Source organism: Gorilla gorilla, chromosome 11, assembly GCF_029281585.2.
Source record: "Gorilla gorilla gorilla isolate KB3781 chromosome 11, NHGRI_mGorGor1-v2.1_pri, whole genome shotgun sequence".
In the NCBI taxonomy this organism is placed as follows: domain Eukaryota; kingdom Metazoa; phylum Chordata; class Mammalia; order Primates; family Hominidae; genus Gorilla; species Gorilla gorilla.
Genome location: NC_073235.2, coordinates 143,683,443 through 143,701,194, shown reverse-complemented (window position 1 = coordinate 143,701,194; position 17,752 = coordinate 143,683,443). Strand labels below are relative to the sequence as shown.

At 53.4% G+C, this 17,752-nt stretch overlaps 1 protein-coding gene across 13 annotated transcripts in view; it reads right to left on the bottom strand.

Moving 5' to 3' along the window:
- Positions 1 to 17,752, bottom strand: part of SNED1 (sushi, nidogen and EGF like domains 1) — a 94,183-nt gene that overhangs the window by 49,398 nt on the left and 27,033 nt on the right. For 10 of the 13 annotated variants that reach the window (XR_008677570.2, XR_010129735.1, XM_055379989.2 and 7 more), the window contains exons 2-8: positions 13,331 to 13,618; positions 9,995 to 10,135; positions 9,140 to 9,302; positions 6,884 to 7,009; positions 6,449 to 6,562; positions 3,620 to 3,733; positions 3,395 to 3,508 (exon numbers count right to left, since the gene is read on the bottom strand). Coding sequence is in view for 11 of the 13 variants with exons in the window: in XM_055379989.2 (XP_055235964.1) it covers positions 3,395 to 3,508; positions 3,620 to 3,733; positions 6,449 to 6,562; positions 6,884 to 7,009; positions 9,140 to 9,302; positions 9,995 to 10,135; positions 13,331 to 13,618 (1,060 nt within the window). In the remaining 2 variants the exon portion in view is untranslated. The remainder of the gene's footprint in view (positions 1 to 3,394; positions 3,509 to 3,619; positions 3,734 to 6,448; positions 6,563 to 6,883; positions 7,010 to 9,139; positions 9,303 to 9,994; positions 10,136 to 13,330; positions 13,619 to 17,752) is intronic. The other 3 variants (XM_055379993.2, XM_055379995.2, XM_063695358.1) reach the window with 2 other exon arrangements.

Here is a 17,752-nt window from a genome sequence, read left to right as displayed (position 1 = left end):
TACGTGGATCCCAGGCTGCTTGATACCGTTCTCCATCCTCCTTCACAGACTCCAAATACGTGGATCCCAGGCTGCTTGATACCGTTCTCCATCCTCCTTCACAGACTCCAGATACGTGGATCCCAGGCTGCTTGATACCGTTCTCCATCCTCCTTCACAGACTCCAGATACGTGGATCCCAGGCTGCTTGATACTGTTCTCCATCCTCCTTCGCAGACTCCAGATACGTGGATCCCAGGCTGCTTGATACCGTTCTCCATCCTTCGCAGACTCCAAATACGTGGATCCCAGGCTGCTTGATACTGTTCTCCATCCTCCTTCGCAGACTCCAGATACGTGGATCCCAGGCTGCTTGATACCGTTCTCCATCCTTCGCAGACTCCAAATACGTGGATCCCAGGCTGCTTGATACTGTTCTCCATCCTCCTTCGCAGACTCCAAATACGTGGATCCCAGGCTGCTTGATACTGTTCTTCATCCTCCTTCGCAGACTCCAGATACGTGGATCCCAGGCTGCTTGATACTGTTCTCCATCCTCCTTCGCAGACTCCAGATACGTGGATCCCAGGCTGCTTGATACTGTTCTCCATCCTCCTTCGCAGACTCCAGATACGTGGATCCCAGGCTGCTTGATACTGTTCTCCATCCTCCTTCGCAGACTCCAGATACGTGGATCCCAGGCTGCTTGATACTGTTCTCCATCCTCCTTCGCAGACTCCAGATACGTGGATCCCAGGCTGCTTGATACTGTTCTCCATCCTCCTTCGCAGACTCCAGATACGTGGATCCCAGGCTGCTTGATACTGTTCTCCATCCTCCTTCACAGACTCCAGATACGTGGATCCCAGGCTGCTTGATACTGTTCTCCATCCTCCTTCGCAGACTCCAGATATGTGGATCCTATTACCCTAATATCGTTCTGCAGGTTGCTGAAGATCTCTTCTATTTCTTTTAGTCTTATTCTGTCTGTGATGCATATTGAATTGTTTCTGTTTCACTCTTCAGGTTCATTGATCTTTCCTTCTGCAATATCTAACCTGCTGTAAATACTATTCAGTGTATTTTAAAAACTCAGATATATTTTTCATTTCTATAAGTTTTAAAAAATACCTTCTACTTCTCATTAGGTTTTTTTCCCTTCAACAATCTTGATTATAGGAGCATATTCATAATAGATAATTAAACATTTGTATCTACTAATTCTGTCATTTCTGGTGCCTGTTTCTATTGATCTATTTTTCTCCTGGCTGTGAGTTACTTCTTTGTAGACCTGATAATTTTTGACTGGGTATTTTGGAGTTCTGGATTCTGTTGTATTACTGATATACTCCTGTTGAGGAGTATAGGATTTTATTCTGGCATATGGCTCAATGACTTAGGATCAGTTTGATCTTTTTAAGCTTTCTTTAAGATCTGTTAGGGCAGGTTGACATTAGTCTTTAGTTCAGCACTACTAAAGTGACACCCCACTGAGGACTCTATGCAATAGACTCCCAGCCCTGTTTGAGCTCCAGGAAGTGTTTGACTTACTGCTTTCTAGTGGTTCTTTCCGCAGCCTTGCAGATTTCATCCTGAGCCTGATAATAATAAGCCAAAATTCAGGGAGGTCTCCTCTTGATCTCATGCTCCCTCCTGCCTCAGGAGCACCATCCTGTAGCCACTGAACTAGGATCTTTGTCTCCTCAATTCAGAGGGACTGCTGGACTCTCAGTTCCTCCTCCCAGCAGAGTGGAGTGGAAACTGCCCCAGGCAGAATCTGGGGCAATTGTAGGGCTCACCTCATTTGATTCCCTTTTCTCAGGGGTGACAGGCTTGTGCTGTCTGTTGTCCAATGGCTGAAAAGGGTTTCACAGATTTTGTCTGTTTTTCTAGGTGTTGACGGTGAGAGAGAAATTCCAAGAGCAGTTAATTCTTGTTGGCCAGAAGCAGAAGACTAGAGACTCTTTTTTGTAGTGTCTAATTTGTGGCCCACTTCCTGTCAGACCTGATTAGACTGTCAGCATCTGCGCCTTGTAATACAGTCAATCAGTCATTACGTTAGCACCAGCGTCAGTCTGTTGTTTCTTTCTTCTTCCTCTTTTGTTTTTTTTTTTTTTTTTTTTTTTTTTTTAGGCAGAGTCTCACTCATTCTGTTACCCAGACTGGAGTGCAGTGGTGTGATCTCAGCTCACTGCAACCTCTGCCTCCCGGGTTCAAGCAATGCTCCAGCCTCAACCTCCCGAGTAGCTGGGATTACAGGCGTGCAGCACCACGTCTGGCTAACTTTTGTATTTTTGGTACAGATGGGGTTTCACCACGTTGGCCAGGCTGGTCTCGAACTCCTGACCTCAAGTGATCCACCCACCTCAGCCTCCCAAAGTGCTAGGATTACAGGCATGAGCCACCACACCCGGCCAGTCTGTTTCTTATTATTCACTCTACTTGCATCATTATTCTGTACAAAACACGGTTTATTTGCAAAAAATTTTTGAAACCACTTATCTGTTTCCTGACATGAATTTAGTGAAATACATTGATATTTAGATAACAATCTGGGCAAAGTGAGCTGTGACACGGAACAGTGACTTTAAAGCAGCCAAATAGGTGAGGCTGCCTCCTCCCGCTCCTGCCCTGCAGAGCACCACCCTCCCCTCAGGACACACCCTGGCCTCCCATGCACTCGGCAAAGACTGATGGAGGGCCCATGACCCTCTGTGTCTTATGGGTAAAACAGAATTTCCTCCTGAATTTTTTAAACTAAAAATAACCTGAATAGTTTGTCTTTAGCATCTCCCTGGAGAGAAGCAGCACCTGGTGCATCCACAGAGGTCGGCACAGTGGGTGAGCCTCTGGAGGCAGGTGCAACAATCAGACACGAAAGCCATTTTTATACTGTAGGCTGCAGTCTCCAGTTGGCCTTTTAATTCCTCTAACAAGTCACAACTAGCAGTTAAACAACACAAAATAGAATAGAAAATAGTGAAAGGTCAGTTTTCTTTCTGATTCCCGTTACTTTCCCTTGTGTGCTGAGGGTTCTAGGGTAGGAGAGGAAGATGTTAAAAAAGTCAGGAGCCACCTGGGCTGGAAGAGGAGCCTTGGGAACTTTGTCATCCCTCCTGGCATTTCACAGATGGAAACCAAGGCCCAGAGAGGGGAAGGGGTTGCTCAGCCTCACACAGCACCCTGGAGGCAGCATCCATCTTTTGCTTCCTATTTTCCCTGCAGTTGGTGGCTTAGGATCCAGGCTGAGCGGGAAGCGCTGGGGAGTGGGAAGGGGGCAGAGGCATCCTCCCACCCCAGAGACAGGTGTGAGGTGAGTCAGATGGCGAGGCAGGAACGGGAAAGTGGCTACGGGGGTGTTCACGGTACAAAGCCACCATCAGCCATGGTGGCCTGCAGGCACTTGGCCAGTTACCTGTCTCACAGCGAAGTCCCTTGAAGGGCTCGGCACACAAGCAGGTGTAATTCCCCACTAGGTCAACACAAGAGCCTCCATTCAGGCAGGGGTCAGGGCTGCAGTCGTCCACATCTGAGGGGCAGCAGAGGCGCGGGCTTGGCTTGAGCCAGGCCACAACCACCCTGTGCCCAGAACCTGGCCACGGGCAGGAGCCCCTCTCCAATCCGAAGCCAGGCCACTCACCTGTCTCGCAGGCTGCTCCGGTGTACCCGGCCTGGCACACACACACCGCAGAGCCGTTCTTCACCTGGCACTGGCCACCATGTTGACACTCTTTGGTGTCACAGGGGGATTGGGCTAGAGTGAGGAGGTGTAGACAGGACGATGGACTCCCAGCTATGGTTACCTGAGGGGACAGAAACCCCTGGGACGTACACTGAGCCCCACCCCCAACTGGCTTACATTGCAGGGGGGCCTGGCAGGCAGGTTTCTGAGCGGGTGACAGGCAAGAAAGAGGCCTGGCCAGGCAGTCCTGACTGGCCACCCGAAGCTCTGTCTGAACTGGGTCTAATTCAGCAAACCTGGGATGGAGGGATGGGTGTGTATGCTGGGCAGGGGCAAATGGGGGTGCACGGAAATCACTCCCACTCTTGGGGGACGGTCCCTCCCCAGGTGGCTCTTATTCCAAGTGGACTGTGACAAGAGCTGTGGTCAAGGATGCAGGCTGTGACTGAGCCTGGAAGGGTGTGCAGCACCCAGGGTGTAGGAGTGGCCCCTGGGGCGAAAGGCTGGGTGGGGCAGGCAGTGGCCTGTGCAGGAACGGCCAGGGCAAAGGGACTCTGGCCCCCAGTTACTGAGTGGGAGTGAGCTAGGGGAGCCCACCCTCTGCCCTGCCTCCTCACTGGATGCTGGCCCTCCTTGAGTCCAGAGCACCTGGCCCACACATCCCAGGTCTCTCCTTTGCCCTGGCCAGCAGAGCCAGAAGCAGAGGGGAACCACATCCCCTGTCTTACCGACAGCTCATACCCAGAAGAAACTCAGAAACAAGAGTGATAGCCAAAGCGTGTGTCCCTCCCTGGAGTCATGGGGGAATGGTGGGGCCCTCTCCTTGGCATAGGAAGGAGACAGGAGGACCTGACTACTCCCCCAGGAGGTGTGAAAGCCCTTTGGTGGCTGATGGGACACGGTGATCCCTGTCTCCCTGACCCCAACTCCACTAGGTGGAGGAGCACGCACACCCTAGCCTTTAGTTGCGGGCGCCCCTGCTGTTATGGGTTCTGGGGGCCAAGGTGGCTTCCAAGATCAGGGAGCCCCTGTGGGGGGTCGAGGGGGGAAGGCTTGTACCCAAGGCTTGTGCCACAGCTGCACTGAGAAAGCGAAGGCTCATGGTCCAAGGCCACACATTCAACTGACATGCTGCAGACCCAAGACCTGAACCAGCCTCCTGGCACCAAGCCCCAAGCCCTCTTAGGGAACCTCACCAGGCTGTACATCACAGAGGGGCTCCTGGAGCCTGGGCCATAGCCAAGGAGCAGCCCATTCCTGGGAAGCTCTGCCCAGTCACCCTTGGGGACCCTCATCATAGGCCTGGGTCCTCCCGCAGCCAGGCCCCTGGCCAGCACCGCACAGGGAGAGCACTGAGCAAGGGGAAGGACCTGCCAGCCTCCCTGGCCTTTACCAAGGGACAGACGCCTGCAGGGCTGAGTCTGCCACGGCACCAATGCCACAGAAGCCCGACTGCCACCCGTCTCACATTGAGAGCACGTGGGCAAGCAGGGCAGGAGTTTCTGGATGAAGAAAGGCTCCTATGAATGGAGCTTGCTCCGACACTGGCTGTGGGAAGACAGTGGCAGGGCTCGGGGAGCAAGGGATAACTGGGGTCACTGCTGTCACCTGTGTGTGATCCGTAAACACACTGGCAAGCCCATCTCGCCAGGTGGGAATTGTGCTTCACTGCTTTGGGCCTTGAAGTCACATTTCCATTGCATTCCTGCAGAACTTCATTCTAATGTACTTTCAGGTGCAAAAGTCCCTTACTGCCATTCAACTATAGCTCTCTCCAATACCAATATGTGTAAACACAGGAAGGAAGTACTTTAAAAAACCTCCCATGCCTCCCATGACCATAAATATCTGATAAGAATTGTTTTTTTCTAGATTGAGATATTGATATAGTCACTATTTGAACGCATTGATCTAAACAATCTATTACATGTTTTTGTAAGCGACTGTCACACAGGACACGCACACCTGGCTGAGCTGGGTGGGGAGCAGCAGGTCACGGTGCTTTGATTTTAGGGGCTCCCTTTGCAAAGCTCCCTGAGCAGAGCCCTACGGTGAGATGGAGAGGGGGGGGTCCACCTTTCTTTACCAGGTGGGTGAAGGGCATGGGTGAGGGGCCTAAAGAGGTGCTGGGGGAAGGGCAGTAAGTAGAGGCCGACTCTGATGACGACTGCTTCGAAAGAGCTGGGCTCTGAACTGGGAGGGCAAGCTGAGGTTTGGTAGCAGCAGTGAGGAGGGAGAGGGACTCCAGGCCCCACCTAGGCTGTGAGACCCCCTTTCCCTGAAGGCAGGGGCAGGAGAGAAACAGCGTCCAGGAGCAGCTGCAGGGAGTGGCAGGGACCGTGTGGCTGTGCCCTTCCTGCCCCACAGCCAGCCCATCTGACCCCAGAAGCACTTCATGTTCCCCTCAAGCTGGTCCTGGGCTGAGAGGGGGTCTGACGGCCCCACCACATCCCCAGCGGGCTCCCATCCGGGCTCTGGTGCCTGTCTGACCCTGATCCTGGCCTGGTTTGGGACCTGGGCACTGGCCTGTTCTGAGGCCCCATCCCTGGTCCGAATGCCATGGCCTAGGAAGCCTGTGTGACTGGTCATGGCTCCTGCCCCCTACCCAGATATGGGCCTTTCCCTGGGCATCTGGGCTCCTCCACTCCTCGAGGGTGGCCTCTCTGGGCTGTCCACCTTGCAGCATGCACAGCTGCTGGACCTTCCTAGACCTCAGCCTTGTCCAGCTGTGTCTCCCGCTATCCTGCCCCCAGCAGGGCCCCGTGGGCCCCGGTGGGTTCCTCTTACCTGTCTCACAGGTGGGTCCCCCAAAGCCAGTCGGGCACTGGCAGCGGAAACTGTTGATGCCGTGAGTACAGGTCCCGCCATTCTGACAGGGCTGGGAGGCACATTCGTTCACGTCTGAAACATGGGGCAGGCTGAGGCCTCAGCGGCGGGAATCCGGTTGAGGAGTTTCCTCCCAGGGCTCGGGTCGGGCCGGGGACGGAGGAGCAAGCCCGAGATTGGCTCAGAGAGGGCAGCAGCTGCACCCGCCCATGGTGCTCACTCCAGGGGGCCATGGCCTTTGGTCCCCAGTGGTCCCCTAAGCAAGTCATCCACACCCTGGGGACAGAGACTCCTGACCTGGGACCCTGGGCGCCCAGGGCCACTGGCGGAGCCTACAGTGCTCCTCCCGAGCCCAGCGCAGCCAGCGGGTGGTCCCGCCCTGGGCCAGTCACTCACCCAGGTGGCACCTCCGCCCCGTGAAGCCCGAGAGGCAGGAGCAGGTGTAGGAGGGGTTGCCCGTGACGCAGTCGTCGATGCACTTGCCGCCGTTGAGGCAGGGGCGCAGGGCCAGGCACACGGAGGCTGCAGACATAGGGAGGGGCTGGAGCCTCAGCCGTTGCCTCCGGACTCGGCAGGAGAGCCACTCCCATCCGCATCTCCCTTCCCTCCCCTGACCCAAAATGTCGGCCTCTGGGTGCCCGGGTGACCGCAGCAAAGCAGCTAGGTTTCAGGTTTCACTTTAGGTCGGAGCAGGGGAGCAGGGGAGCAGGGGAGCAGGGGAGCAGGGGCGGTGCTGTTGGCGTGGCCTCTGGGGATGTGGCTTCGTGTGGGGCGGACTCCCTGGAGCGACTCACACCAGCACCCCGTCCCCTCCATCCCTCTCAGCGCTGCCGTGGACAGTTCTAAAAACTGGCACACTCCGCCTCCCCTCCAGGGTTCCTGGCGTGGAAAACCCGAGGCTGGCACTCAGCCGTCATGTCAGCGTTTCTGGGACAAGGCGGGCCATGCAGGGGGCGCGGCTGGGGGCTGCAGGAGGGCTGTGTCCCTCGGATGCTGGGCGGCCGCTCTAGGGCGGGGGGCGGCAGCTCCTGGGCTCCCCGCCCCTTGAGCCCGGACTCCCTAAGCTCAGATGCAAGCGGGGGCCTGTTCGTGCCCCAGTGTGTGGGTAGCTCGGGCTCCTCGGGTCTCCTTCGTCGCGGCACCACCTGCAGCCCTCAGATGGGTCTTCCCGCCCTGCGACTGCATCTTTCCTCTTCCCATGATGCGCGCGGTGCTCTCCCCACCCCGTGGCGTGCCTCTACTCCCCACCCCCCACCCCGTGATGCGCCTCCACCCCCCCAACCCCACGGAAGGCCTCCAACCCCCCACCCCCCACCCCGTGATGCGCCTCTACTCCCTCACCCCCGACCCCGTGATGTGCCTCCACACCCCCACTCCCCTCCCCGTGACGTGCCTCCGCCCCCCACCCCTACTACGCCCCACCTCCAACCCCGTGGCACACCTGCACCCCCCACCCCCCACCCCGTGGCGCGCCTGCACCCCCCACCCCATGGCACGCCCCCACCTTCCACACCCTCTACCCCTCACTCCCAACCCTGTGGCGCGCCTGCACCCCCCATCCCCACACCATCTACCCCTCATCCCCAACCCTGTGGCGCGCCTGCACCCCGCCTCCGCCCCGACAGTGGTGCGCGCGCATCTGCTACCCCTGTCGTGTTCTCTGGGGACTCAGTGTTGCGGAGAAGCGGCCCCTCTCCCCTCTCGTAGCCTAGATGCTCCCGGCTGGGAGGTGAGTCTGGGGCAGGTCCTGGCGCGAGCCTCACTGCGGCCCCAGGCTTGGCAGGGCTTGTGATGCGCCGCCCTCAGTGGAGCGGATCAGTCGCTTGCCCTCGCCCCACGTGTAAGCAGTGATTTCTGAAGGCTCCTTGGCTCCCAAGGCCGCACAGCAGCAGGGCTAAGGCTACCATCCATGGCTCTGCTGCCGCCCTGGCTGTTCCCACAAATCACGTGCCCACCCCTGGGAGGGACACCCACCCCGTCCGTTTGTGCACCCTGGGCTGGAAGGACCCCTGGAACTCCCCTGTAGACGTGATGCTTGGGTTTGTCAAGCAGACACCAAATCCCACCAAGCAGCAAGCCCGCTGGCAAAAATGAGGACCTGGGTGGTAAGAGGACCTGCCTCATGGGTGGCCCTGAGGGTCAGAGACCACAGGCAGCCTCCCCCAGCCCAGGCAGGAGGCTGGGTGGGAATGAGGGGAGAGTAGGGACCACATGGTCCCAGGGAGAGGCGTCCCTGGGCTCCTCCTCCCCTGAGGATCCAGAACTCTTTACCCCCGAAACCCGCAGTCTCCAGAGGGTTCCCTCCAACCCACAGCAGTGTGTGTGCGGGATCTTCTCTAGGGCACAGTCTCCAGAGGGTTCCCTCCAACCCACAGCAGTGTGTGTGTGTGGGGTCTTCTCTAGGGCGCAGTCTCCAGAGGGTTCCCTCCAACCCACAGCAGTGTGTGTGTGGGGTCTTCTCTAGGGGAAGCTGAGGCTCCAGGACCAGCCAGGCTTTCCTTAGTTTCACATGCCTGAGGTGGGCTGGGCTGGACACCCAAGTGCCCCTACTCTCCCGGTCAGCATCCAGCCCCCTTCGTCTCCACCTCTTCTTTGCCATCAACCCCCTTCCTCAGCCCGCTCCCACCCCAAGCTGCTCCTCTGTCCTCTTACTTGTATGGCCGCAGCCCCCCACGCGCACCTGGGCATCATCGATTCTGAACGCCCAGCGCCCGGGCACACCCACGTTGGTGGTGGTCTCCACCTCGGCCATGTCTGCTGTGCGCGAGCCGGGGATACTGAAGTAACGCTGCCCATCGCCTGCGTTGAAGCCAGCCTGGGGGTGGGGTGGGGGCAGAGTGAGGAAGGCCAGTTGCCCAGGTCTACAGAGGTGGGGGTTACCCTGCCCCCACCATGTTCCTGCCAGGGTCAGCAACCTCCCAGCCAGGTCCTGACCTCAGCCAACCGTTCCTGGGAGCCAAGGAGAGGGTTGGCCCTGGCTCCCCAGCCCAATCCTCCGGCAGCTCACCTCTGAGCTCTTGGGCCTCCCCTGGGGCCAGGGGCAAGTATGAACCCAAGAGAAAGCAGGTGGCCAGGAGGTGAGTGGGGGTGCGCACAGCCCAAAGGCACTCTCGGGCCTGGGGAGCACTGACCCTGTGGCCATTGTCCTGTTTCATTCCCTCCACACCCGGGGTTTCCTGCCGGCTGTGGTCCCTTGTGTCACTGGCTAGGCCAGACTGCAGGGCACAAGGAGCAGAGGACATTTCTGCTGCTGTTGCAGCTGTTAAAGGGGACTGCAGGGGCAGGGCGGGGCAGGTCAGGGGGACAAAGGTGCCTTTGGGCCTGAGGATGTTTCTGTTTTTGGGCAGTGAGAGGCCTGAGGGATGGTTGTGGATGTCTCTCGTTGGCCTCTGCACGGTACTGGGGGATCTGCCTATGGTGAGCCCCTGCCTACCTCATCAGCTCATGACAGTCCTGGCTGTGGGGAGCAGGGGTTCCGAACACAGAGCACCGACTGCACTCGCCTACCTGGGCTGCGATGCCCCCGAGGCCAGTGGCGTTGCCCCCGCTGCTGGCGTGTGTGCCTGTGGTCCACACGATGGACTCATAGTTGAAGATGGTGAAGGAGAGCTTGCCGTCTGTGATGAGCACAGTCTGGAATGTGTTGACCTGGCGGGGAGAGGGGGCTGAACAGGGCCCTGCACTCTGCTTGGCCCAGGGAAGCCCTGCCCTGTCCACCATCCTGGTGCACTGTCATTGTCCACCATCCTGGTGCACTGTCATTGTCCACTGGGCCCCTGGCTTGCTCAATGTCTGTGTCTTCCAGCTGGACGGGCAGCCAAGGCAGGACCTTGGTGGCCTTATCCTCTGCTGTCTCCCAGCGCCTGCCACTCAGCAGAGGCCGTCTGCAACCCACAACTGTTGCTGGGGTGAGTGAAACACCCGGGGCGGGTGCGGGGCCCACAGATGGGAGCAGACACTGTCCCCTGCCCTTAGCCAGATCCACAAAATCTCCTGTGTGAAATGAGCAAAATTGCAAAAAGGAAAAGAGGAAAGGTAAAAAGAAGCAAGGAAGAGCCGTGCTGCAGCGTTTAACAGTCAGGCCTTATGGTTTTCACAGAATTCTACTGCAAGGAAATATTGGCAGGCAGCATACAGATGAGGTGCACCAGATGAGAATCAGGCAAAGGATCGGGACTGTTTAAGAAATGATCTTGGGACAAACAGGAAACCCCCTGAAAAAGAATCAGATCAGAGTCCTGCCTTTCACCACACACAAAAAGAAATCCCAAATCAAATAAGGTTTTAAAGTGAAAGAAAAGTCCTAGAAGAAAATACAGGCATATATGTATAACTCAGGAAAGGGAAAGGACTTTTAAGTGTGATATTTGTTCACAGCAAAAACCAAAAGGGAGAATTAAACATTTGACTGCAAAGGGCTTCCGAATACTTAAAAAAATCCATAAGATCAAATTGAATGGCAAACAGCAATGTGAAAAACCTATTTATAACGCATACAGCAGATAAAACTACCGAGACCCTTAATTCAAGAACTACAGATCAATAAGAAAAAGACCAAAAGTATTACAGAAAAAATGTCAGAGGGTATGAACAGACACATCACAGTAGAATACAAGTAACCAATAATATTAGAACAAATTCAGCACCACTAGAAATTAAAGATATGTAAGTTAAAAAGTAGCACTCATTGTTTTGTCTATTGAGTTGGCAAAGTTGGAAAATGACAGCTGGGGTGCAAGGAAACCAGCACTTCTTTTTTTTATTATTTATTTTTTATTTTTTATTATACTTTAAGTTCTAGGGTACATGTGCACAACGTGCAGGTTTGTTACGTATGTATACATGTGCCATGTTGGTATGCTGCACCCATTAACTAGTCATTTACATTAGGTGTGTCTCCTAATGCTATCCCTCCCCCCACCCCCCCACCCCACGACAGGCCCTGGTGTGTGCTATTCCCCTTCCTGTGTCCAAGCGTTCTCACTCATAGGTGGGAACTGAACAACGGAAACCGGCACTTCTAAATGTGGCTCCTCTGAGTATAAACGTGTAGATTTTTTTTTTTTTTTTGAGATGGAATCTCCCTCTGTCACCCAGGCCGGAGTGCAGTGGCATGATCTCGGCTCACTGCAACCTCTGCCTCCTGGGTTCAAGCAATTCTCCTGCCTCAGCCTCCTGAGTAGCTGGGATTACAGGCACCTGCCATCACACCCGGCTGATTTCGGTATTTTTAGTAGAGAGGGGAGTTCGTCATGTTGGCCAGGCTGATCTCAAACTCCTGACCTCAGGTGATCCATCTGACTTGGCCTCCCAAAGTGCTGGAATTACAGGGGTGAGCCACCACACCCTGCCTGAATATGTAGATTTTTGAGAGGAAAACTGGAATTCTGCAGGTGGCAATCTCCCTTCTAAACATGTGTATACCAGGACAGGATCATGCATAAGGCGACTTGGGCTATGCCGTGCCCGCCTCAGGCCCCTGGTATTGCAGCTGTCCAGTCATGGGGTGCAGGTGAAACAAATTCACGTGCCGCCTGGTGCTGGGCTAGTTTGTAGTCACTGAGAAAGATGGGTGATCATACAGTGTACATTCCACTTATGCAAAAGTCAACATTAGAGAAACTACGTGCTCTGCTTCAGGAAGGCGAACATAAGTGCTAACACTCGGAAAACAAAGATGCGAGGGCCGTAGAATTGGGGTGGTGGCACCGTCTAGGTGACAGGGCGGACTAGAGCCAGTAAGGGCCCATGGTGGGGCTCTGGGAGCCGGAGAGGCGCAATGACGAGATGCATGAAGCTGAACTGTCCACTTTCTGTCAATGAACCTGCTCCTGGAAGTGCCCCTGGCTGGGTTATGCTTCTGAGCACTTCCTGATGCCTGGCTAGAGTGACCCCACGGGGCAGATGCGTCTGGTCTGCTTCGTCCAGGGCTGTCTGCCCAGTGCCTAGAACACTTGCCTGTCACTTGGAAGGTGCTCTTAAAGTGTTTATTAGGAGGCCGAGGTGGGCGGATCACCTGAGGTCAGGAGTTTGAGACCAGCCTGGCCAATATGGGGAAACCCCCTCTCTACTAAAAATACAAAAATAAGCTGGGCGTGGTGATGCATGCCTGTAATCCTAGCTACTCAGGAGGCTGAGGCAGGAGAATCGCTTGAACCTGGGAGGTGGAGGTTGCAGTGAGCTGAGATCGTGCTATTGCACTCCAGCCTGGGCGACAGAGCAAGACGCCAACTCAAAAAAAAAAGTGTTTATTAAATGCATGAACAAACAGCTCTGAAAATGGCGGTTCTGCACCCAGCGCCTCTTTTCTAGGGAGTCACTGCCTGTCTTGCACAGTCATGACCCAGTGCCCAGTGCAGGCCTGGCCACAGTAGGTGCTGAGTAAATACATCTGCCACCGGAGTGGGCAGGTGTCCTCGTTAGGGAGTGTCAGCCCACCGTAACTCATGAAGCCTGCAGAGTGGCTGATTATTCTTGAGTCAATGTTTCTGTCATGTTTGGCATTATCAAGGAAGAGTATAGAACAGAATAACCTTCCAGTCTAACCTTTTGAGTACTGGGCCATTCCAAATGGGAATCCTCCTAACACCTCTCTCTGACATGTGAGCTGCTGCTTTGGGGAATTTGGTGTTTCCTGGAGGCAAGTGGCTTCCAGGAGCATTGGGGAAGGTTGGGGACGTGTCCTCTTCTGCTCTGGCTCTGTGGTTTTGACCACGTGTTCCCCTCTTGGGTATGGACCAGTGACTGCACCACACCCACATCAGCAAGAGGGAGCCCTAGTGTGGGGAGACCCTGGGCCCTAGCCACACACCCACCCTCCCCAGGACAAGTGCCTGGACTCACAGGGGATGAGGAACTGCCTCCAAAGAAGGTCACTCGGTACCAGGTGGCGACAAAAACCCAGGTGGCATTGAAGTCCAGGAGCTCGGGGAAGTAGCGCCTGACGTCCTCCGTGGCTCGGCGTAGCATGGCTGGGTCGGTGGCCTCCCGGTAGTACACGTCGCCTGCACGCCGGTTGTCCACATCTGCCCAGAAGGCTGCCACCACGCAGCGGTCCTTGGCAATGGGGAAGGCCACTGGGGTGAACTGAGAAACCTCCTTCAGGAAGGAGATGATCCCGTTGTTGTTCACCTGGGAGGCAGAAAGCCAGAGCGGGGATTGATTGGGGGCTGTGGGCAGGCGGGTGGGCCCAGCAGCCTCCCCAGCCCCTGCCACCAGGCACCCTCTGAGGGGAAGCTAGTCCTGGGCAGGGTATCCCCAGGGTGGCCTGACAGCCCCCTGTCCCTGAGATGGGCCCAGCATGGCCTGCTCCACCCCCTCCTGTCATGCTGTGTGCTCAGGGCACAGGCTCTGACCTGTGTGCAGTACCCGATGCCCTGTGGAGTGCCCAGTCCTGGTTGGCTGCCGTAGGGGGTAGGAAAGTCCCCCTTTGGGCCCTGGCCTCAGTCAGTGGGGCACTCGGGCCTGCCCAACAGCTACTGCTCCTCAACTCTGCTCCAGCTGGGGCCTCAGGAGGCGAGGCGGAGCCCCAGTATCTGAGCTAAGCCTGAAGGGGTGGGCAGGGGTCACACAAGGTGGGCTTAGGGGAGGGGTGCCCCCACTAGAGCGGAGGTGGGGATGGCCAGGGGCCAGCATGGCCGGGGAGGCTGGAGGGGCTGCAGTGGCCAAGTAGGGGAGCCTGTGCTCGGCCTCCAGGCAGGGGGGAGCCCCATAACGTTTCTGAGCAGCACCTCTGCAGTGAGATACACGTGCTTCCATCCTGGCCCCACACTCCATGCCGCTGGCTGTGCATCCATCAGTGACACAGTTCAGCTGCCGACCTCTCTGTGCTCTGGTTTTCTTACTTATAACAGGGGGCTATGGCTGGAATGTTTGTGTCCCCCCAAATTCCTATGTTGAGATCCGAACTCCCACAGAGATAGTGTTAGCAGGTGGGGCCTTTGGAAGGTGATTAGGCAATAAAGGTAGAGCCCTGGTGAATGGGATTAGTGCCCTAAGAAAAGAAGCCCCAGAGAGCTGCCTTCTGCCATGGGAGGATACACAAGAAAACACCATCTATGGCCCAGGAAGTGGGCCCTCACCAGTCACTGAGGCTGACTGACAGTGCCTTGATCTTGGACTTCCCAGCCTCAAGAGCTGTACAAAATATATTTCTGTTGCTTATAAGCCACTCAATCTAAGGCATTTTACTGCAGCAGCTCGAGCTGACCAGGGCACTGGCTCTGACCTGACAGGGTGCTGGGCCCAGGTGAATGAGTTGCTGGTCACAGTGGTCAGCTCTGCGCTGTCATTATTTGCTACTGGGAAGAATGTGACCAGAACCATGCTTTTAGAAAAGACCCTCTGGACTTCCCCTTTGGGTGAAGCCTGGAACGGGCACTAAGGGGGTCCCAGACTGGCAGCACCCCTGCCTTCTACACAGAGGCAAAGGAAAACCCTCTCTGGAGGAAGATAGCATCATCTTAGGCCTCAAGTTATTCCTGCAAATAATTTTACAAATACGCAGTCCAGGACACAGCCAAAGATAATCGGGCACCCAAGGAAGCATGATACCACCAAGAGGAATAGACAGAAATGAGAGAAACAGCAGATACTGGAATTATCAGACTCAGAACATAAAATGACTAGGTTCAAAGAGATCAATGCAAACTTTAGAATTTTATCAGAATAGTCAAAACAATCTTGGAAAGGAAGTACAATATTGGAGGACTTACACTTCCAGATTTCAAAACTTACTACAAATCTCCAGTAATCAGTGTGGTACTGGCATAAAGACAGATATACAGACTGATGGAATGAAACAGAACCCAGAAATAAGCCTTCGATATATAATCAAACTATTTTCACAAGGGTGTCAAGACCATTCAGTGAGGAAAGGACAGTCTTTTTAACAAATGGTGCCGGCAAAACTGGAAATCCACATACAAAAGGATGAAGCTGGGCCCTTACCTAACACCATATACAAAAATTAACTCAATATAGAGCCAAAACCTAAACATAAGAGCTAAGACTGTAAAACTCTTAGAAGAAACAATAGGGCAAAAGCTTCATGACGCCGGATTTGGAAATGATTTCTTGGATATTACACTAAAGGCACAGGCAACAAAAGAAAAAACAGACAAATCGGACTTCATGAAAATTAAAAACTTTTGTGCATCAAAATACACTATTAACAGAGTAAAAAGGCCGCCTGAAAACAAAATAACAGAAAATATTTGCAAATCATATATCTGATAAAGGATTAATATCCTGAATATAGAGAGAACTCCTAAAACTCAACAACAAAAAACCCTTGTTTCAAAAATGAGAAAGGACTTGAACAGACATTTCTCCAAAGAACCAATGAGCACCTGGAAACATGTTCAACATCACTGCTATTAAAAAAACAAACCTGGCCCAGCGCGGTGGCTCACGCCTGTAATCCCATCACTCTGGGAGGCCGAGGTGGGTGGATCACGAGGTCAGGAGATCGAGACCATCCTGGCTAACACGGTGAAACCCCGTCTCTACTAGAAATACAAAAAATTAGCCAGGTGTGGCGGCGGCCGCCTGTAGTCCCAGCTACTCAGGAGGCTGAGGCAGGAGGATGGCGTGAACCTGGGAGGCGGAGCTTGCAGTGAGCCGAGATCGCGCCACTGCACTCCAGCCTGGGTCACAGTGCGAGACTCCACCTTAAAAAAAAAAAAAAAAAAAAGAAGAAGAAAATAACAAGTGTTGGTGAAGATGTGGAGAAACTGGAATCCCTGTGCACTGTTCGTGAGAATGGAAAATGGTACAACTGCTGTGAAAAACAATATGGTGGTTCTTCAAAATTAAAAACAGAATTACTGTATGACCCAGCAATTTCACTTCTGGGTCTATAACCAAAAGAATCCAAAGCAGGGTCTTGAAGAGATTTGTATTTGTACACACAATTCACAGCATTATTATTCACAATAGCTAACAGCTGGCAGGAACCTGAGTGTCCACTGAGGATGAATGGGTAAACAAAATGTAGCACATCCATACAATGGAATATTATTTAGCCTTAAAAAGTAAGGAAATCCTGGCCAGGCACAGTGGCTCATGCCTGTAATCCCAACACTTTTGGTGGCTGAGGCAGGTGTTCAAGACCAGCCCAGCCAACATGGCAAAACTCTATCTCTACTAAAAATACAAACATTAGCTGGGCATGGTGGCACATACCTGTAATCCCAGCTACTCACGAGGCTGAAGCACAAGAATCACTTGAACCTGGGAGGTGGAGGTTGCAGTGAGCCGAGATCATGCCACTGCACTCCAGACTGCGTGACAGAGTGAGACCCTGTCTTTAAAAAAAAAAAAAAAACGTAAGGAAATCTGTCATAGGTTACAACACAGTTGAACCTTAAAGACACTATGCTAAGTAAAATAAGCCAGTCAGAAAGACAAATACTATATGATTCCACCTATATGAGGTACCTAGAAGAGTCAAATTCATAGAGACAGAAAGTAGAAAGATGGTTTCCAGGTGTTGAAGGAAGAGGGGAATAGGGACTTATTATTTAATGGGATTAGAGTTTCAATTTTGAAAGACAAAAAGAATTCTGTGGGTGGACGGTGGTAATGATTACACGATAATGTGAATGTACTTCAATCATTGAACCATACATTTACAAATGGCTGATATTAAATTTTATGTTATGTGTTTTACCACAATGAAAAACTTGAGAGAAAAACACTAGATTAAAAAAATTAATCAGGAATGTAAATTATTTAATCAAAAGACATTTTAAAGAACCAAATGAATAGGATATGAGTAACTAAATAACAGAAACTAAGAACTAACTGGATAGATTGAAGAGTGGACTTGATGCATTAAGAAAGAATTATGAACTGGAACTAAAAGGTCAGAAGAAACGATCCAGAATTTTAAAGGAGACAGAAAGACGGAGAATACAGAAGAAAGGATGAGACATAATGGAAAACAGTAAGATGACCAAACAAACGCACAACTTGGAGCGCCAGAAGGAAAGGAGACACAAAGACAATGGTGAGAATTTTCCGGAACTGATGCAAGACATCAAGCCATATGCTCAACAATCCCAGTGATTCACTAGCTAGAAAAATAAAAACAGGCTGGGCACGGTGGCTCACGCCTATAATCTCAGCACTTTGGGAGGCTGAGGTGGGTGGATCATGAGGTCAGGGGTTTGAGACAAGCCTGACCAACATGGTGAAACCCCATCTCTACTAAAAATACAAAAAACTTAGCTGGTCGTGGTGTTGGGCACCTGTAATCCCAGC